Below are 20,991 nucleotides of genomic sequence, written 5' to 3' on the forward strand. Positions count from 1 at the left end.
TCTGTACCAAATGATCCAGTGTACTTCATTGCACGGCAACCAATAAATATAATTTTTTAATAGTTATATTATTGTATTGAATGACAATTTAAAAATATTATTAATTTATCATTTTGTATTGTTATTTTTATTTAATCTAAAATCTAAACCTAGCTGACTAGACGTTACTAATGTAAATATTTCGACGTTAGTGCATGCGGTTTGCATATTTTAACAAATAAGCATATAATAATTATACCTAATGGTCCTAAAAGGCGTTGAGAAAAAAAGACACGTTTATAATAATATATCAAATATTTTACGATTCAAAGAATTCAATTTGTCGTACTTCCTAAAATGTTATTTACTTGGTTTGCAGCCTATTAACGAATACAAATTAAATTAACATAGAATACAATTTACTTAGGTCCTAGTTCATATAAATTGATGATAGTAAATTATGTATACAATTTAGATCGAGAAACTGGAATTGAGTTTAAAGTGGTAAATAAATTACTTGCGAACGAAGCGACCCATTTTGTAGAGAGTGTAACTTAACTGATTATAGTTATTTACACCCTCTGAATTTTAGTGAAATTACGCGCCTGCACTTGTGTAGGTACTAGGTAGGAAAAGGAAATTCAACATTACGTTGAAACACATTTATATTAGATTTTATATTATCGTGTTATTAAATTTGGCAACGTTGTACAATCGTGCAACAGTATTAAATGCGCGCGCATCGTATTCTACCGTCCTATAATTCATGTGTCCAGCATTCCGAAGTAAATAATAATAATAATAATAATAATAATAGTAATAATAATAATAATAATATAAATACTGCCCACTGACTATATACCTACGTGAAGAATTTACCCCCTGAACTCCGCGTCCGCCATTGTGGCGACTGGCGAGCATAGACAGTTGCAAGTTATAATATATTTTATACTTATGGAGGATATCTTACAATAGTAAGGATAATACCTAACCCATTGCAAAACATTTCAAACCTCGTCTTTGTTACACACACACACACACACACACACACACACACACACACACACACACACACACACACACACACACACACACACACACACACCACCCACCACCCCCACTAACACACACACTCTATCTAAGGCTTAAATCGTGGTTTTTTTTTTCGTCGAAACACGTAAGTACCTATGTCGTACGTACGATGTTGTCTGTTCGGACTACACCCGTCAAAAAAATATAATAATGCACAGTGTGGTATATATTTCTCGTGTAACGATTTTCTTATTTTGTTGTAATTAAAAAATGTAGATACTTGAAAATTTCACTGAATGTTTATATTAGCATTTTCTATACACGATAAAATTTTGAAAATAATTTGACTCTTTTTGAGCCGTTTACGGACATTGTCAGTTCTCATTTTTTTTTATAATTCCAACGAAATATTATTCTGTTCAAGATAGACATAATGAAATAAAAAGTACTTTCCAGTTCCCTCATAGGAAAACTGTAAAGAAAAACTTGATCGTTACAACAATTTTTTTTCAATGCATTTTACGTTTTTTGAAATTATTAATTACAACAAGGTGTTTACAAATAAACGATGTTTTAATCCACAGTTTCCAGTCCATATATGCTATCTTAGTAATTTTACCTTTTTTATAATACGATTTTCTACACGTTTCGACTGGACAATAGAACAAACATTTTTGATAAGATATTATATTGTAATAAAGTATAAACTAATAATATTATGTACGATTGCGCGCAAGAATTGTTGCAATGTTGCCGGATTAGGCGTAAATATGGTAAATGCGTTCAAATGTTTTAAAAACTTTTGATTTTTATCCAATAAATGTGTATTTTAGTTGGTCCTGATTGCCATATTTTGTTGACAAAATTGTGTTATCCAATTTCATCAGTATAAAGTAACTACCTAGCTGAACATATTTTTCTAGTCGTCTTTTCTTAATTAATATTAATGTAATAGTGATATAAGTAGGTATAGGTAACTCAACTTTACTTACGTGCGAGTGCATATTGGTACTTTGGATAGGTAGGAAAAGGAAATTAAACATTACGACAAAACACAATTTATCTTAGATTTTATTTTGCCTTATTATTAAATTTGGCAACATTGTACAATCGTGCAACAGTATTTAACGCGCGCATCGTATTCTACCCTCCTATAATTCGTGTGTCGAGCATTCCGATGTAAATAATAATAATATAATAATATAAAGACTGCGCACTGACCTTGGGCTGCATACCTACGTGGAGAATTTACCCCCTGAACTCTGCGTCCACCCTTGTGGCCAGCATGGACAGCTGCAGGTTCTGATATATTTTATACTTATGGATGATATCTTAAAATATAATGAATACCTACCTAATAAATTATTGTCTTTAAATGTCTTATAATAGTATTATTAGTAATAATATTATTATAAGACATTTCGAACCTCATCTTTATTACACACTCACATCCACACAAACACTCATCCACACACGCTATATAATATGTGTGTCTTTTTGTTCTGCCCGTGACAAAAGCGCTTACGCGCCTGTTATATATTATTATTTAACGACAATGCTTGTTCTTTGAGATACAGTGAGTGTACTTATAAAGAATACTTTATACCATAGGCGTACACAACATACACTTTCTGGTCAAGGCTGGAACAATTACCATACTACCCAAATACTTCGATAGTGCTTTAATTTTTTTTAACACAGCCATACAATCATACATTCAAATTGTAAACAAATAACTATGTTATTTGTATCGATAAAAAGAAAAAACTAACATGAATAAAAAATCTAAATATAATTAAACAACCTGGTTGTATAAAATAAATCTGCATTTATAAAAAAAAAATCTATATTAGGTAAAATAAAATCTATTAGGTTGAATAAAAATCCTAATACTTATAAAAATAAATATAATTGAATAAATAATCTAAAATGCACGAAAAATCTAATTAATCAATTATAAAAAAAGTCAAGTTATATTTTTTTTTAACAAATTACATTTTTTTTATTCTATTATTTATTCAATTTTTTTATTAAACTTTATTTTTTTTAAATTAGTTTTTTTATTAAATATATATAGGTTTAATCAACTTGCATTTTTTTATTCCATTTAAATTTTTGTATTCATTTTAGATTTATTTAATAAATTATATTAGTATTCAAATTACATTTTGAATAAAAAATGGATAATGAAAAATAAAAATATATTAAAAAAAAATTATCCTTATTTAGATAAAAAAAAAGTTAAGTTATAATTTTTAATTCTTTTTAATTTTTGTATTCAAAAAAAATTTTTTGTTGAATGTAAAATTATTTTTATTTATCATGAAGGCTTAGTAGACATTTTATAAGATGAGGTTCATCTGATAGGACATACATTTTTTGTTTGTCATCAGATGGATGTAAAAATAATTGTTCACATTATTTATTTGACAACCGACTCCAAATACTGACTTCACATTCATTTCATTATATTACCAGATGAAAAAAAAAATACACCACTATTTAATAGAATAATATTATAATTATAATATGCTATGTAGGTATATAATGTATTCGCTATGTATCTATATTTTAAAGTGAATATGTTTGTATTTTTCTTTTCTAAAATATTCATATAATAAGATGTTATATATAATGATTAGGTATAAGCAAAAATAATAATAAAAAAAAAACAATAATATATATGGTAGATCAAACCAGTTTGATCATTTAGACATAAAATTGTTTAACTAATTTCAGTAAATAGCTTTAAATAAAGATCTAAAATAAAATTGTATGCACTGCGTTGGAAGGGATACAGGGAACGAAAGAGATAATAAGCATTTAATGGCGCTCATAGTATGTCCATCATTAGAGACCGTTAGGTCTGCCGACGCTGTAGTATTCTTGTCTGCTGATATTTCTGCTCCAGATGCTAAGCGTCGACGTCTGTTTCGCAAAGTGGGTTCCCGGATCCGATTCATCTCCTCGATTTTTAGATGTTGGAGTATCCAATTTTGTACACTCACGGGGTATAATACGTCCTCACCGTTTACATTTGACGGCGAACTAGAGCTGGCGAGGGACGCGACTGAGCTGGATCCGCCATCTTCGCCTTTAGTTTTGCCGTCGATTTGTCGTCGATTTCTTTACATGTAAAAAAATTAAATATACATTTTATTACACAGTTACTGAAAAGAGTAAAGCATTTAATATTTTTTAATGTGACCGTGTGACCAATCACCCTATGATGTGTATAGATATAACCAAGCCCTGCGACCCATAGATTTATTATATTCTCTTCGACTGCCTAATATAATTTACTCAACACTTTTCCCAATTTTTCCCAATCAATATGATTCTAATCAAAATCTAAACGCATTTTTAGTTTTCCTGTTAAAATGATCGATACATTTGAAAACCTCTGATACAGAGTTTTTGAATTCAACACTTTTTTGCCATGCTTATACTTATTCAGTTATGCAATAATGATAAGCACCATAAGCGCAACTAGGGGGGGGGCTTAGATGGCTTAGCCCCCCCACCCAAAAAAAAAAACTTTTAATAGACCCCGCAAAACAAATTATTCAATTGTTTCCTAAAATATTAATATACCTTTAAAAATTCCACTGTAAGTATTTCTTATTTTTTTTGGAAAAAATGTAATTATCTAATTATTATTTAAACTTTATAATTATTTTATATTGCCTGTGATAAATAAGGTAAATATCAGTAGCTGTATGCCTGTATTTATTTTAATTAATCAATTTATGTCGGTATATTGTTATTTGTTAGTTGAAATTATTATACATAATTTTACAGTATATGCACTTAACTATAATATAGATACAGTGAGTTGCGAAATAAAAATTGTACCCGGAAAAAAACTCAGACTAACAATCCTGGAAAAAAAATCCCCGAACTTAGGAAATATAACTCCCGGACTACAATATTACTGTCAACCACATGAAATTTATTGATCAAAAATTTTTTAAAAGCTAATTAGTGTAATATTTGTAACTAAATATTAATAATGTGGTCATTACGCTAATTAGTTTTTAAAAAATATTTGCTCAGATCTATCCATGTAGCTGTGAGTAATATAAACATTAAACTTATATTGTAGTCTGGGGATTTTTATTCTGATTACCACAGACAGTACCTATATTATTATTGTGAAAAATGAAACTCGAGTAAATAAATATTTGGTCTTTTTGTATGGTTTTTTTTATATTTTTAAGGGGCCCCTACGGGTTACTTTTTATGTAATATCAGGTGGAGGCTATAGCCTCCCTAACATTTTAGCTTTAGTTGCCCATTGATAAGCACACCCTGCGTAGTAAGCTAAATAATGTATTGTGCCTCGAATGACAAAAGTATAATATTATATGGACTGCGAAGGCTCGCCAAATCTAAATAATGTGTTATGTATTAAAGAAATAGCTATAAAGTAGAGTATAGTGACCATGGCAGATATTGCTCGCATTGTCGATTCCTTAATACCATGTAAAAATAGGATGTATTTACCTCCGACCTGCATCGTGCTGGCTGGCAATGGGCTCGGTTTTGGTAGGCCTCGATAATATTTTCAGTGGGTTAAGTCTAGGCCGTAACTCCGACCTACTCCACACGTCGAGGCCATTGTATTTAGGAACGATCTTTGTCTGCAAATTCCGCCGAGATTTTGTTTCTGACAATTTGTCAACGTGGACTGAAATCATAATGGCATAGATTAAATTTAAATAATACAAATAAAAAATAACGTGTTTAAATTACAGGAAATATGCCAGAACTTGTAAACCGGACGTGGATTTTTTTTTACTTTTTAGGTAGGTATCTATTTGTATACAACAATAACAAGACATTTTCGAAAATAGTCGGGAGAAATAAATAGTCCACTGTTCGAGCGTGACACATTTTTTTATTTTTTTAAAAATAATTATTTATTATTATTTTGGTAGGTTTGAGTAGTTTTTGTTATGATGATATTTTTTTTTTCATTGAAATTTACTCAATATAACAGCACTGGTGGTAACTATTTTTTAAGGGTAATAACTTTAATTAAATAATCTATTCATTAATATTTTAAAACAAAATACAATTATGCAATTTGAAGAAAAACAATGAATAAATAAAAATATTTACCTATATACATAAACGAAATTAAAAAATAATGTAGATACTCACTATTATTCCAATCTTTATCGGCGGAGTCAATATTGACAGACTCCACGGTGATAGCCGCGATCGAGACGATCGAAATCAAGATTATTATCTTCGCTGACACCATGGCGTTGCACATTGATGGCTAAAATTTGAAACTCAGAAGACAAAAATAATGCTACTAGGTAGTTCCCTTGTATAAGCCACCTCAGTGATGACGGCGACGGCAGACGGCTGTTGTGTAGATACCTACATTACGCATCACGAAAACGTGCGGATGATTCTAGCTCCTCCTGTGACGTTTTTTTGGTAGGGCTATAGTAGTTTAGATAAGCCTACCGAAAAAAACCGCCACTAGAGACGCTAGAATGATCTGCACGTTTTCGTAACGCGTACTGTAACTATAAGAAGGGGTTTCGGTGCGCACCTACCGGTAGGCCGATGCACTCTCGAAAACTGTAGTCGGTGGGCGTAGCGTTCCGGTATAGCGTTCGTATTACCATTGATTATACACTGCAGGGCTAAATTTTTATGCGGTTTTAACCTATTGAAAGTGTGCGGTTTTGGTCTGTATTTTATCGCGAGTGTGCAGTTTTAGGAGTAAACGAATATAAAATAAAGATAATAGTGATGACATTTTCAAAGCACTTTTGAAAACTACATAGTTGACATTAAAGCTGATGAGTGATGACTATTCTACTTTGGAAAAAAATTTGCATTATGGATTGAACAAATAACAACCAAACCCATAAAAAATGTTCTAACTTGCTATGAAAACATATTATATTCTTCAATATACAGACTTTTAATTATGTTAGCTTCTTTACCAGTTACTACTGCAACTAGTGTAAGATCATTTTCGACCCTTAGGTGGTTGAAAACATATTTGAGGAATACAATAAGTGAAAATCAACTTAATGGGTTAACATATTATACTGAACATTCACCGTGACTTGGGAAGTATCTGTTGGAGAAGTTATAGACAATATGGCTAGAAAGAATCGTCGCATTAGACTGATATGAATACTATTGTTTACCTACTATTTGCATTGAATCGTGGACATTTACCCCCGATTGTTTTCGATATAGTAGGGCATTTCCCCCCATATAGGTATTTTTGATGTGAACATTTTCCACCCATTTTTTTTTAAAGTTTATTATTGACTAATAATATTTTATTTAAAAAAAATAAAAATAATATTGTATTATTAAAATTAATATTATTAGTCAATAATAAACTTTAAAAAAAAATGGGGGGGAAATGTCCACATCAAAAATATATAAGGAGGAAATGTTCTACTAGACCGAAAACAGTCCGGGAGGGAAATGTCCATTTACCATTTTGCATTATAATTATTTATGAAAAAAGTAAAACAATTTATTTTAAATAAATATTTGGAGGTTAAACACATATTTAAATTATACGAACTATATAATAATATATTGTATTTCAGTATATCAAACAATTCAACTTATAAGCCAAAATTCAACCCAAATGACTTAGACTTATAGAGAAATTCTAATTATCGAGAAAATTAATCGCACATATTGTAATAGGTTCCAACATTGAAATGCGGGGGGCATGGGATTCCTTAGAATTATCAAAAATTCCACTTATAGAAGTTCCACTGTATATATAATTATATAAAAATATAATTTACCAAGCTTTGCGATTGAGATCTAGTCATTTCATGTTTATTTGTTCTAAGGTTTTAACCGAATTGACCTATTCACTTTTATTCTTGTTTTTATTCACTATAATATTTAAAAATTTAAATTAGCTACTTAATAATTATATAATGGAATTCGTCACGACTGAAGGCTATAGATCAAACAGTAAAATTGTACATTGTAACAATGGGTATTTTTACAAAATTAAATGTACAAGAACAAATTCTAAATCATTGCAATGTATACAAACAGACTGTTCTGCAACCGGTATTTATGCTAAATTTTATTATATTTAAAACATTTTTTTAGTGAATTAGATAGGTAATAAATTATCTAAGTTTATTTCTTGAGTTAGTAGATTGTAGGAGTTAGTAAATTTCTTAGCATTTTTAAAAAGACACTAGTGTAAAAGAAATCTGTTTCATTTTCTGGAAATGAAAAATTCACTATACATTTAGTATTTTTATAATGATTGTAACTATAGCCACTAAGTCATTTTTTCAAATAAAAGTAATTTTTTTATTAAGCCTGAAAGTCCCCTTTTTTCCTTACCTATATGATAATTGTAATGTAATATTTTTTTAAAATAATTTAATTTACATTAAAATAGTTGGTTTTAATAAATTCAATTTGAAAAAATATGAGAGTCTACAGGCACCTAATTTAAATAGGTTTCTAATGTAATAAATATGATAATTTCTGTGGAAAAATCTTGCACATTGACTTACAAATAGCTGTATTACCAATTTCTTAAAGGTCTCATCGTGGAAAATTTATTGTATGAGAAACGTACTCACACTACACATGGCCCTGACATGAAGTATTTAGTTAATTTTAAATTTTACTCGTATTTAAATAATATTAAATAATAATTAGCCGAAGGCCAAAATATGTATAAGAAATTATTGAAACCATTTGAAATGAGTCTATGTGGTTTTTTATATTTTTAAGGGGCCTTTACGGGTTACTTTTTATGTAATATCAGGGGGCTTTAGCCCCCCCCCCCGACAACATTTCAGCCCTATAGTAACGCCACTGCGGCTGTGTAAATCGCGTATTAATTTAAAAAACCAGGTACAAATTACCTATATATCAAAATTAATTTACAAGAATTTATAATAATATCTATAGTGATTTACACATTTACATTACATCTCGGTCTATTCATAAATAGTAAACCGTGATTTAATCTTTTTAATACAATTACCCCAAAAAATGTCTATTGTTGCATTCATTCACCGCATTTTATTGCAAACACCACTTTTGGAATACCTGTTGGTTGGAAAAATATAAATGGGAGGAAGCTTTAGGCACATGTCGTAGGTATATTGCAGATATTGTCGATTTAATATAATTTAACATATATTTTGTACACGTAATATAGGTGGGAAATAATTTAGTAATTTAGATATTAAGATAGGTCAGGCCTGATTATGATACTATTGTGAATAAAGTAATATATATATAACCTATTTACGTGGAACCTTGTTTTAAATTTCCAATCCTTAGCTATAAAAGTTGAACATTTTATACATTTTTAACTACAAAATAATTATTAAATTTTAAATTTGATAAATTTTGTCAAAATCTGAACTTAAATGTTTATTAAAAAAAGTCATGCCAATGTATTTTTATATTTTTTAACTGCTATTGTAACAATATATCGGGAGCATTGTATTAAATGTTTAAGCATTATCACCCAACAAATAAAATTTCTTCGACAATTATAGAAAAAAAATTGAAAACTGACAATGTCCTTAAACAGCTCAAAAAGAGTCAAAATACTTTCTAAATGTTATGGTGTGTAGAAAATAAAAATATAAACATTCAGTAAATTTTTCATGTTTCTACAGTTATTCGTTTTTGAATAACAGGTCTGGGCCTGGGAAGCAAGATGTGCTGAGGTGACAGAAAATATTATATATATAACCGTCATACGCGCATGTACGGGACAGTCCCGTTGTCGTCGAGTATATTGGCGAGAACGTAGGTACGACGATTGTGCGTGTGAAACGGCAGTCGTAGTACGGGCTAAGTATTTTGATTAAGCGAATTATTTATGTTTGTTTTTGAATTTTAATAAATGTGTTTCCGACCTGAAAAATTATATGTTTTATTTGAGTAGCCACACAATATCCTACGTACTTCTTGAATCTGATCTGTAACCGTTTGATTTATGGTCGTTGAAGATTGAAAGTCTAAACAGTAACGTATCGATATCGACTTCTAGTCTCTAGAGAGCCAAACTGTATCCGGTTAATTTATGGTCTTTTGGTAAAACTCAAGACTCAAGTGTCAATAGAGGTATATCACTGAAAAGTGCATATACGACACAAGACATTAAAAAAAGCCACCGCGTACCTACCTATGTGTTTCTCATTTTAATGAAAGCGACATAATAAGCTGTTGGAACTTGGAATTATTGTGGTTTGAATAATTATTACCTAGGTACTTAAAAAGATACAGTGAACATTAAAATAGCGGGTAAGTGGGTGATGCTCTGCTGTACAGTAGGTTAAAAGTGGGTCACTGTAATAATGCAGTAGATGGTGTTAAATTTGAATTAAATTAGGTATATAATATCATTGTATACGAAAAACGATTCTGAGCGGAGACGGTTTGTCAGTCTAGGATACATTACCTATATTTTATTTATGTTGTTATTACTTACTATTAATATGTAGGTATAACGTACCTAGGTAGCTGTTCAAAAGACGTGTGCCAATTATGTCTGGTATGCCTCGGTGCGAAAATAATTAGGGGGCTACATAAAACGCCATTAGCATAAAAAATAATTATTTTTATTAGCAAGATGTTAATGTCCGCACACACTGCTGCGGTAGCGGTAAAATGAGTCCGGACCATTGAACTAAATATAATAACGTTAATATCAATGGTCCGGACACAATTTGGCACGGCCAAGACAAAATAATATTACCGCCACCGCTGCAGTGGTCAGTGGGTGGGACCTTTATAAGTAAATACAATTAATAAAATTAAAAATTACTTCACGTAATTTTCTTAAATGTTCTTGGCTATAAGTATACTTTAACAGACACATTTGTCATGGCGATACAAATACAAATGTATTTATTTAATTTAAATTTAAATTATAAAAATATTGTGTACTAGGTAATATTATGTAACAGTCAAGTTCATATCACAAGGTTGTTATCAAGAATTGTTACTGATAATACATTTTAACGCACGGCACTAATTCGATTTTAACAATATAAAATGTAGCGATCCGATGTCGATTATTCGAGTGAATAACTAATAGACTGTTAACTGGTAAACTAAAATTTAACTGCCTCTTAAATATTTTTTAAAGAACGTTTATTGTTGATACAACGAAATTTGTTTAGCGAGGCATTAAAACGGCTATCGGTCCATCAAACGTTTAAAGATCTTTTATGCTACCGGGCAGACTTCAGATCAAAGCACAATATTAAAGACAGTATAAGATACTATCTTTAATCGTGGATCAAAGATAAGCAAGAATACGATCAGACTGCTTTAAATCAAATGTCGCTTCTTTATTGTTCTCGTCCAGATAAAGAGTAGGTAATTCATATTTATAATAATTTTTATATAATTCTAATATTAATGACTAGTCGGTAGTTTATTCTTTATCTTTATGATTGTTCTATGGTCATACCGCAGATTTAACTGAGGTTAGTTTTATGATGCTCCCGTATTAGACTAGTGAATACTGACTATATTTGTACTTTATAGTCTCGTCACTCGTCAGTGTGCAATCCAGTATCCGCATTCTGCAATCATCTTTTCTGCCGCCAGTCTGCTTGGTCTACACTCCGCAACAAAATTAATCTGTTGGCCGTTTCCGCTTGTCGCTTTGTCCGCATATTGAAGATGACAGAAAACAAGGGTAAGTGATGTTGTCCATAACGCGACTGTAAATTTAACATGAGTCCCATCTACAAATCGATCAAAAGGCAACTCTTCGGGCTGTGAATAATAATATTAAGTTGCATCTAATTCTTTTTTTTTTTTTATTAAATTTGTTAAATATATTTAAGTATGTGTTTCATAACCATTGATCTCTACATATAACAGCTAATTGTTATTTGTTACATACCTACTACCTAAATTGTTTCAAAATGTGTCTAGTGCATTGACAAGAATAATAATATGTTAAATATACTTTCCATTTAAAAAAAAATCCACAGTTTAAATTTTTAATAATAGCTTATATTTGTTAACTTTTCTTATAATAATATATTATTAAAAGGGTAAATAAACAATGCATTCACACAATTTAATTTAAAATAATTATTTATCAATCTCTCTTGTCTAACTCACATATTTGAAAATATTGAATCTACTCTCCTGTAAAAACATTATTTTGTATGTCTTACAACATTTTTGAACTAAGCCATGAATATCTCTTCTGTGGTTTTTACTTAAGCCAAATTAACATTAAAGGTCGAAACAAAAATATTTAATCATACAGTGCCAATATTATATTCATCAGATGTGTCATTGTCATATGGTGAGGCAATGGTCTTAAAATTGTTATATACTTATACTACGAACACAGCTATGTACCATGCCATAGTAATAAATAATCATTTAAATATTAATATTATATCATTGTTTGTTATTTAAACTTTATAGTTAATATACAATAATTTCAGATGAATAATAACTGAATATGCAACTCTTCTATTTTAGTAACACAGTAAATATAACTTACAGGATTATTTTATTTTAGTTAATTTTCATCCGATGAATAATGTACATTTTTGAATGAGATTTTTACTGTGAAGTATCATTTTAAATTTTCCCAGTAATTTTCTTGAGCGTAAAACTATCTTATGAACCAAATTATGGGTCTGGAATTTTTAGTTTTTGCAAATTCAAAAATTTTAACTTTTTACTAAGTTAAGTTACTTTTTTTTCAAATTTAACTTTTAACTTAACGAGTTAAAAAAAATTGTGAACTGACCCAGCCTTGCATTTATTAATAACTATTAATGTTGCTTCTATGGTTTCGACTCCTCGTATTTTAATTGGTCAACAAATTGCCCTACACAGCGATAATATATATTTACACTGTTGAATATTGATTATTCCAAAGTCAATTATAAGAAATTAATTTTAACAAGATTGTGGTAGTAAACAAAAATATGATTTAAAAATAATTATAAAAAAAAAAAATTATATTTAAACAATACTAAACATTGTTTTTTTTCATACTACTTTTTTCAAATACTTCATACTTGAAAAAACAAAGAAGAAAAAATGCACACAACCTTCAGAAGAAAAGATATTAATCGCCTACCAGTGACAGAGACCACAACCTTAGTATCCAGTTATCCATCAATCATCAGTCACCACTCTCGGTAGGTGCTCAAATATTTATTTATTATTATTTTTTTTTAATTTGAATATTAATCATTAATATAGCGTCTCAATCTCATTTGTTTCAATCAGTCGAAGTTACAATCTGACGAGTACATCCACTTGCGTGACGCCATCGCTACTGAAGGAGACGTGACCAACATTGGTCATTTGACCATTCTCTCAGCTACTCATGTTGGAAGCCCACACATGATGCATTTAATCGTGAATTGCAACGGGAGCAAGACTATGATCTAGATGAGCTGGCTGAAAGAGTTGAACAAATGTGCCAAAAATAGAGCCAAACACCATCTTCCTCTTTTGTTTAACATAATCAAAAATCAGTGAAAAACTATACCAATAATTATACCACTAAATAGCAGATTTGTGATGTTTAAAACATTTTGTTTTAAACATCTAAATTAATCAAACATGGTTTTGTTTAAAACAAATGATTTAAACAATATAAAAAAAAACAGTTGTTTAAAACAAATGATTTAAACAATATAAAAAAAACAGTTGTTTAAAACAGAAAAACATAATTTATGTGCATATAACTTATAATTTATAAGTTCATACTGGTCATTCCTATTGTTTTTTTTTTTTGTTTCAAACAAATTTGAAATTTATAACATTTATAATAATTAATTTACTTATTCAAATTACTAACAGTATATATACTTCTATGGTTCTATTACTTCTGTAGTTCTATAGGTAATATATTTGTTTAATTTTAATTTTTAATACCTATTTCATTTACAAATTACAACACAAACTTATACAACAGAATTATAAAATATTAAAATGTATTGTTTAATGTTAACTGTTCAGTCATAACAGTTGACACATAACAAGTCATAATGTAAAGCATAAGCTATATAGAAATTAGAAATAGAATTATTAAAATTACATACAAATAAATAACATAATTAGTAATTATAGTTGTACTCCAACATAAATATAAATTTATATAAATTATAAATATAGATACCTGCAGTAATAAACCACTATAGAGCATATTATATTAATATATTATGTATTATCGTATATTTCATATGACTATTATTATCATATTATACAACTTTGAACTTAAACAGTGTCGTGTAAAAATTTAAATAATTATTAATAAATAATGAACAACTGTACATACTTATATAAGTATATTATAACATAAATCGAAACATAGATATATATATCTACCAGTAAAAGGTAATTTCAAATTTTCAAACAGACCCTGTTCGGCCGCTGATAACATATAATATTATGACTGTCAAAAAATTTACATTATACCCTCTGACAGAGTGGCGACCAAATTGAGGCCGGGAGATTGAAATCTATCCAGGCCACCCATCACTTACCATTTAAATCACTTTTAGAACCTACAAAATTACACTGCTAAACTAATATATTCTATTTTATTCATAATAATATTATTACTTTCAGTAATATCAAAGTATTTCAATCACTTTTTTGGTATTTCGCTTAACTTACAATGTATACAATATATTATCACTAATACCGGAAAAATAAAATTAGTTTAGTTTAATAGTTGAAATCAACGCAATATTAATAATTGTATATTGTACGTCTCAATGGCTTAGGTATAGCAGGTAATAAGTTACAAATAAATTTATAAGAAATAAATATATAAACTATAAACAATTTAATAAAATATTCATAATTCTATAGGTCATAAAAACTGATTACCTATAAAAAAACATTTATAGATTTATTTAATATTTATAGGTAATAATAATATAGATAATAGTTAGGATTTTAACTCACAAACAACACTGTATAAATAAATTGAACATTTTATCATCATGTCTATACAAATAGGTTTAAGTAAAAATTTGGTGAATATTTTAAGTCTCTATGGTTTTATTTATTTTTGAATTGGTCACAAGACGTTCAACAAAAAAACAAAACTAGTTTCGAGTAAATATTGTCGTTTTTAGTATAGGTATTATTTTATTTTTTTCGTTTCCTGATTAATTTGAAAAATACTGGGAAATTAATTTTTTTCCACTCACCTAGACAGTACCAGCTAAGTACAAACTAGATGTCAACATCTGTATAATTTGCTATCAGAAACCTCTCTCAATGGAGGATTTTTCTTGGCGGCTGTAAAAATGTCATCAGTTTTTAAACGCACATCATTTAAAATGATAACACCACATAATATTATTATAAATTCACTTTACTTGTATACACAAATAAATGTTCTTTTCCTTCTTGTACGTTCAATAAATAACAATCTCTTTAAATACTAAATATTTGTTGTACTTAATTTCGTTCGCGTAACACTGCAACCTCCACATTATCATTGATAACAATATAATATTATCACAGATTTGAGATTTTATAAAATTAATAATCTTGTGTTATTGTTATGAGATATGTCGAGTATTTTTTATAGTCGACAGACCACAATTATTCACGAAGGCGCTTAATAATTATTTTAAGTGTGAAATGAATTGTTTTGAATAAATAGTTCTTTATTCTTAAAGTAAGAAGCTCAGCCCATAGGTTACCACATCAATCATTACCGACTGTTATACATATTATTTTTTTCGCAGAATAATCTTTAGTTGGATATGTTTTTGTTAAGATAAATACCCTTTGACATAATTTGTGTCACTGGTTTCGGTTGAAGTAAACCACCTACAATACATAATAGGTAGGTAAGATAGAACATAATATTCTATATTGAATTCAATAATATTTTATCAACACAACTACTTAGCGTTTTATTGTATTGGAGAAATGAAAATAGAAATAATATTGGTACCACACCATCTCTAAATAGTACCTATCATAATTCATTACCGATGCAAAAAAAAATTCAATATCGATATTATGGTTTTAATGCCGAAACATGGCTAACCACCTTTTGGTGCATACATTAGAGTATATGAATACCAAAATTTAAATAAATAAGCATACTATTATAATCTAATATTTAATGCTCGTGTCACAGTCTTTGTGGTTGTAATTTTTTACAAGTAACAAAGTGCGTACTGATATAAAATCAATAAAAATAATTTTAAATCTTAATATTTTAAATATAAATCATAAGAACTCAATATAATGATTTTCTCTAAATAAATATAACATACGTAGTATTGTAAAAACATGATTTTGATCAAATTTTAACGTTAAATTTGATGAAAATAATTTTTGTGAATTACTGCTGGAACTAAACACAAAAATTGTTTATATTGTTAAGTAGCTTTCAATATGTATAATATATTGAATATTTGGTAAAACCACGTATATTTAATTATCATTTTCACAATTTTCAACATATTATTTAAAAATGTTTAATTTCTATTACAGAAATGGATGAAAATGATTTACAACATTTGCCGTGTGAAGGTGAACAAACAAGTGTTCTGAAATTTAAAAGATGTGAACCAAAAAAGTTTAAAAATAGCTCTCAAACGACAGAAGTATTTGGGGTCTTGCAATCATTAAGGATGTATGTAATGACTGAATTTAGTAGCTAGAAAAATAAAAAGTTAACAAATGTTTGTTTTTAGAGATGAATTGTTTTGCGATATTAAGTTGGAAACAGATGATGGTACAGTAATTTTTGGACATTAAGTTGTTTTAGTATCAGCTAGTCCATATTTCAGGGCCCTGTTCACTAGCTTTGAAGAAAGAAATAAAGATTGTATTATTATAAAAGAATTAAACCCAACCATTTTGCAACTCTTGATAAATTATATTTATACTGGAGAAATAATTTTAAATGACTAGCATGTAAAGGTATTATATATTTATAAGACTTATTCTAAAATGATTTCAATTTGTTATTGTTTATTTCTTAAGGATTTGTTAGCGGCTGCAGATCTCATACAGTTAGACTATATAAAAGTCTCATGTGAAGAGTTTTTACAAACTCAGCTAAATCCTTCAAATTGTCTTGGAATCAGAGCACTTGCTGACTTACATTACTGTACAGGATTGATGTCAAGTTCTGATGCCTATATTAAAAAACAGTTTTTGTATGATAAACATAACTTAATTTTCTTGTTCAGTAAGTAAATTCTATACATTACGATTATTATTTTCAGAGAAGTGGTAAAATATGATGAATTTCTATCTTTATCTCCTGAAGAAGTGATTCAACTTATCTCCACTTCTGACCTTGCTGTTCCATTTGAAGAAAATGTAAGCAAACCAAAATTATTGTTATTTTATTATTATGGGTTGAAACTTGAAGATGGCTCAATTTGCTTACCTATACTCTGTTGCATAGTCATGCAGCGACGATCAGTTCGTCAGGCCATAGTCTGGTAGCAACCGTTTGTCCCTCCACCCAGTAAATTATCTGTATACCCACAGTATAGTATTGCCAATCCTTTGCACTCAAGTCGGGACTACGTTTCTTAAGAGTATACATGCAAATATATGAATAACAGTTTAAGTATAATATATCTTATATATTGGCCGCTTGTTAGAAGAATATTTGAATTACGTTTTACAGAATAGAAATTATTATTTTGGTGGTTGTCCCATGTATAGATAGCTGATAGAACCAAATACCTATTTTAATACAATATATTATGCAGTACCTATTACACCTCTATACTTGTAATACATTTAAATGTTTAATGTTTCTTACAGTAAACTTGGTCTGTAGCTATTAAATGACAAATAATAAAACTATATATACCTATCTAATTCATCTCTTAACAATATTTATATTTCAAATATACTATTATAGTAAATAATTCATGGCTTGCAATAAAAAAAAGAAATCTAATAGCTGTTTAAGAGATCCCAAGAGGTAACCCAGAAGTATTTGTTATTAGAACTAGCTTCGCAAAATATTCTTTAACTTATGCAAATCAATTAAATTTGTTTGTGCTGATGGTATAACAAAAAAAGATATTGGCGACGATATTATATATTTACATTTTGTTATTTTATATTAATTAAATTGTGTTTATATATTATAGGTATTTGAAAGTGTTCTGAATTGGGTAAGACATGAATTATGTTGTAGAAAACAATTTTTGCCAGATTTGATGGAACATGTAAGATTGCCATTAACTTCAAAACAGTATCTAATAAAAAATGTATCTGAAGAGCCTCTCCTTAAAAATAATCCTAAATGTATGCCTTCCCATAAATTATAATTTTATTGTAATTTTTGTAGTATATAATTATAATATTTTTAGGTAAAGATTATGTATTAGAAGTGATACAATTTCATTTACTCAAGTCACAAAAAATAATGACTATACCAAAAACTATTTGGTGTAAACCTAGACAATCTGGTGGTTTACAAAAAGTATGTTTCTCTTTTGATAAATTTACCTTTGTAGTTATTTTATAAATTTATTTCTTCCAGGTTATCCTTACGTTAAGTTACTCTCCGCTTATGGATAAGAATTTTATAAGCTGGTATGACCCAGCAAATAACCTATGCCACATTGCACAAGAAATGAATGAGGATTGCCATCCAACTCATCTTGCCTTAATAGCAGACCAATTTCTGATTGCTGTTGGTCGTATTCAAAATCCATCAATGTTCTGTAGATTTGAACAGTTTATTCAAATGCTTGATTTATTTTCACAAAAATCCAGTTGGGTACCAATGGTCAACATGTTAGATGATCGAGATTGTTTAGGCGTTGGTGTATTAAATAATAGTATATATGCTGTAAGTTACCCTTTATATAACTCATTTGTTTTTTCAGTGATTGCTAAAATTATTTGTATTTATAAGCATTTTTCAAGCAGATAGGTAGCAATACTAAAAACCTTGTCAATAAGCCACTATTATGACTATCAAATACAAGTTCATACTTTTGAACATATTCTTTTCATGGATATTTACTGTCATAAAAATCATTAGAATCCAATGAAAAACGTGAAAGGAGTTGAGTCATTGGAGGGAGCCACACATTTGTGACATTTTCTATTTATGGAAACTTCAATTCAGAAAAATTACATACAATTTAATATGCCCAAAAAAAGGTAGATAAAAGGTTATTGGTCCTCAAAATATATTTTGATTATTATCTAATATCTACCAAATACCACCTGAGTAGTGGAAACTACAAATAGTTATAGAATTTTTTGTTTTCTTTACTTAAACTACCAATATGGAACCATACAGCCTACATTAATTTATAGTTTTATAGTGTGGGATAGCTATTATATAATTTATATAACATGATATAATATTAAAATCTAGGTTGGTGGAGAAAATGGTTCTATTTGTTTAAATAGTGTCGAAGTTTTCGATGTCAATTTTGAAGAATGGCGAATGGTTTCTTGTATGGCTAACAAGAGATGCGATGTTGGTGTTGGAATTCTAAACAATCTTTTATATGCGGTAAAAAATATTTTTTAGTAAAATTAAATTTTATTCAATTGTATTATTTGTATAGGTAGGAGGTTATGATAATTCTACAAATGAACATTTAAATTCAGTTGAATGTTATGATCCTAGTCTTGACACATGGAAACTAGTAGCACCAATGTCCAAACGTTGCTCTCATGTTGGTATTGGAGTCTTTAGACGGTGTTATGTATGCTGTCCTTGGTACACACGGTTCAGGATATTTTAAATCTGTTGAGGCCTATAGACCAAGTGTCGGAGTATGGACTCCAGTGGCTGACATGTTCTTTGACAACCATTCTAGTAACTATAGTATTTATATTTTCGAAGATTATATTTGTAAAAATGTATTATAAATTACATTTTTTGATATAGGTGTAGTAGTTGTTTTAGATGGTTTATTGTATGTTGTGGGTAATACACATTCTACTAATATGTTGACTATCCAAATATACAACTCCAACACCAATACATGGAAATTAATGGAAACCTGTATAAATGATGCTGGATTTATTTATGCTGCAGTAGCCATTGATAGACCCCCGCATTTTAACACCGATTAGCATAAATGCTCTCATGGTTGGTAGTTATAATACAATCATATTATGTGTAATTTTGAAACTATGTTAATGAGGGATATACCACATAATAATTCGGTGGATATACTTTTCCGTCTTATCTTCTGATAAGCTGTAATTGAAAAAGTATTTTATAGTATACAACTATTTTAACTTTTAAGTAATAAATAAAAATGTGTTTTTTTTCAATAACTGTTTTATGTTCTGCGCATAGGAAACTATTGCAAACTATACTTGGCCTTGTTATAACTTTGAGTTTGATATGTCTGTACTGGACATTAAAAATGTTCAATACATTTACTCTGTTAATTGTGCTATATAAGATTTTTGACTTTTGTTCAATTTTTGTTTATGAGTGTAAATGAGAAAAATGTAGCACAGGTTTTTCATAATTTCATGTAATAAGGTCAGTCCGAAATTAATGGGTATCGATAATACAGTCATAATTTTTATTTTACTAGTGTTAGAGAGTTGAGTTAAAATGTTTAGAAATTCATCAAAATCACAAAAATGTATCAATTATTATTATGCAGTTCAAAATCATTAACATTTTTACTTTTAACACCAATATACCTTGAAAAATATACAAGATTCCTTATAAGTTTATTTTATTGGAATTTGATGTATCAAGTAGCGTAAATGAGTGTGTGCTACATACTCATTTGAAGTTAAAATTTTTACCACATTAGAGAATATCTAATTTTTAAATTATTACAATTTCTCCATAAATGATTTTGATAAATTGTAAGAATTCAAAAATGTTTAACGTAGATATAAATACTTAAAACATTCCACTATTGGGTACTGTTTATGATATTAACCAGTAACCACAACTGAATTTGTCTTCGATCTTTATTTTGTATAACC

At 28.7% G+C, this 20,991-nt stretch overlaps 1 protein-coding gene, 1 long non-coding RNA gene and 1 pseudogene across 2 annotated transcripts; 2 read left to right on the forward strand and 1 right to left on the reverse strand.

The window, feature by feature from the left end:
- Positions 1–3,526: 3,526 nt before the first annotated feature.
- On the reverse strand, positions 3,527–10,629 carry LOC132936176 (uncharacterized). Its single transcript, XM_061002865.1, has 4 exons — positions 10,520–10,629; positions 6,178–6,402; positions 5,518–5,701; positions 3,527–4,137 (listed from the first exon to the last, which is right to left on the reverse strand). Exons 2-4 carry the CDS (start codon positions 6,290–6,292, stop codon positions 3,747–3,749), a joined length of 690 nt encoding a protein of 229 aa, XP_060858848.1. The 5' UTR covers positions 6,293–6,402; positions 10,520–10,629; the 3' UTR covers positions 3,527–3,746.
- A 947-nt stretch (positions 10,630–11,576) lies between these two features.
- On the forward strand, positions 11,577–13,395 carry LOC132933460 (uncharacterized). The gene is made up of 3 exons (XR_009662886.1): positions 11,577–11,713; positions 13,082–13,190; positions 13,282–13,395. It is a non-coding gene; the product is annotated as an uncharacterized LOC132933460 (long non-coding RNA).
- A 3,134-nt stretch (positions 13,396–16,529) lies between these two features.
- On the forward strand, positions 16,530–20,171 carry LOC132937275 (ring canal kelch homolog; annotated as a pseudogene).
- Positions 20,172–20,991: the final 820 nt, after the last annotated feature.

The sequence above is a fragment of the Metopolophium dirhodum genome, chromosome 1 (assembly GCF_019925205.1).
Source record: "Metopolophium dirhodum isolate CAU chromosome 1, ASM1992520v1, whole genome shotgun sequence".
Lineage (NCBI taxonomy): Eukaryota > Metazoa > Arthropoda > Insecta > Hemiptera > Aphididae > Metopolophium > Metopolophium dirhodum.

Coding starts and splice junctions, on each gene's coding strand:
- LOC132936176 (XM_061002865.1), bottom strand. CDS start 6,292: ATGTGCAACGCCATGGTGTCAGCGAAGATAATAATCTTGATTTCGATC. Junction 5,702..6,177: donor CGATAAAGATTGGAATAATA/GTGAGTATCTAC, acceptor TTATGATTTCAG/TCCACGTTGACAAATTGTCA. Junction 4,138..5,517: donor CAGCACGATGCAGGTCGGAG/GTAAATACATCC, acceptor TTACATGTAAAG/AAATCGACGACAAATCGACG.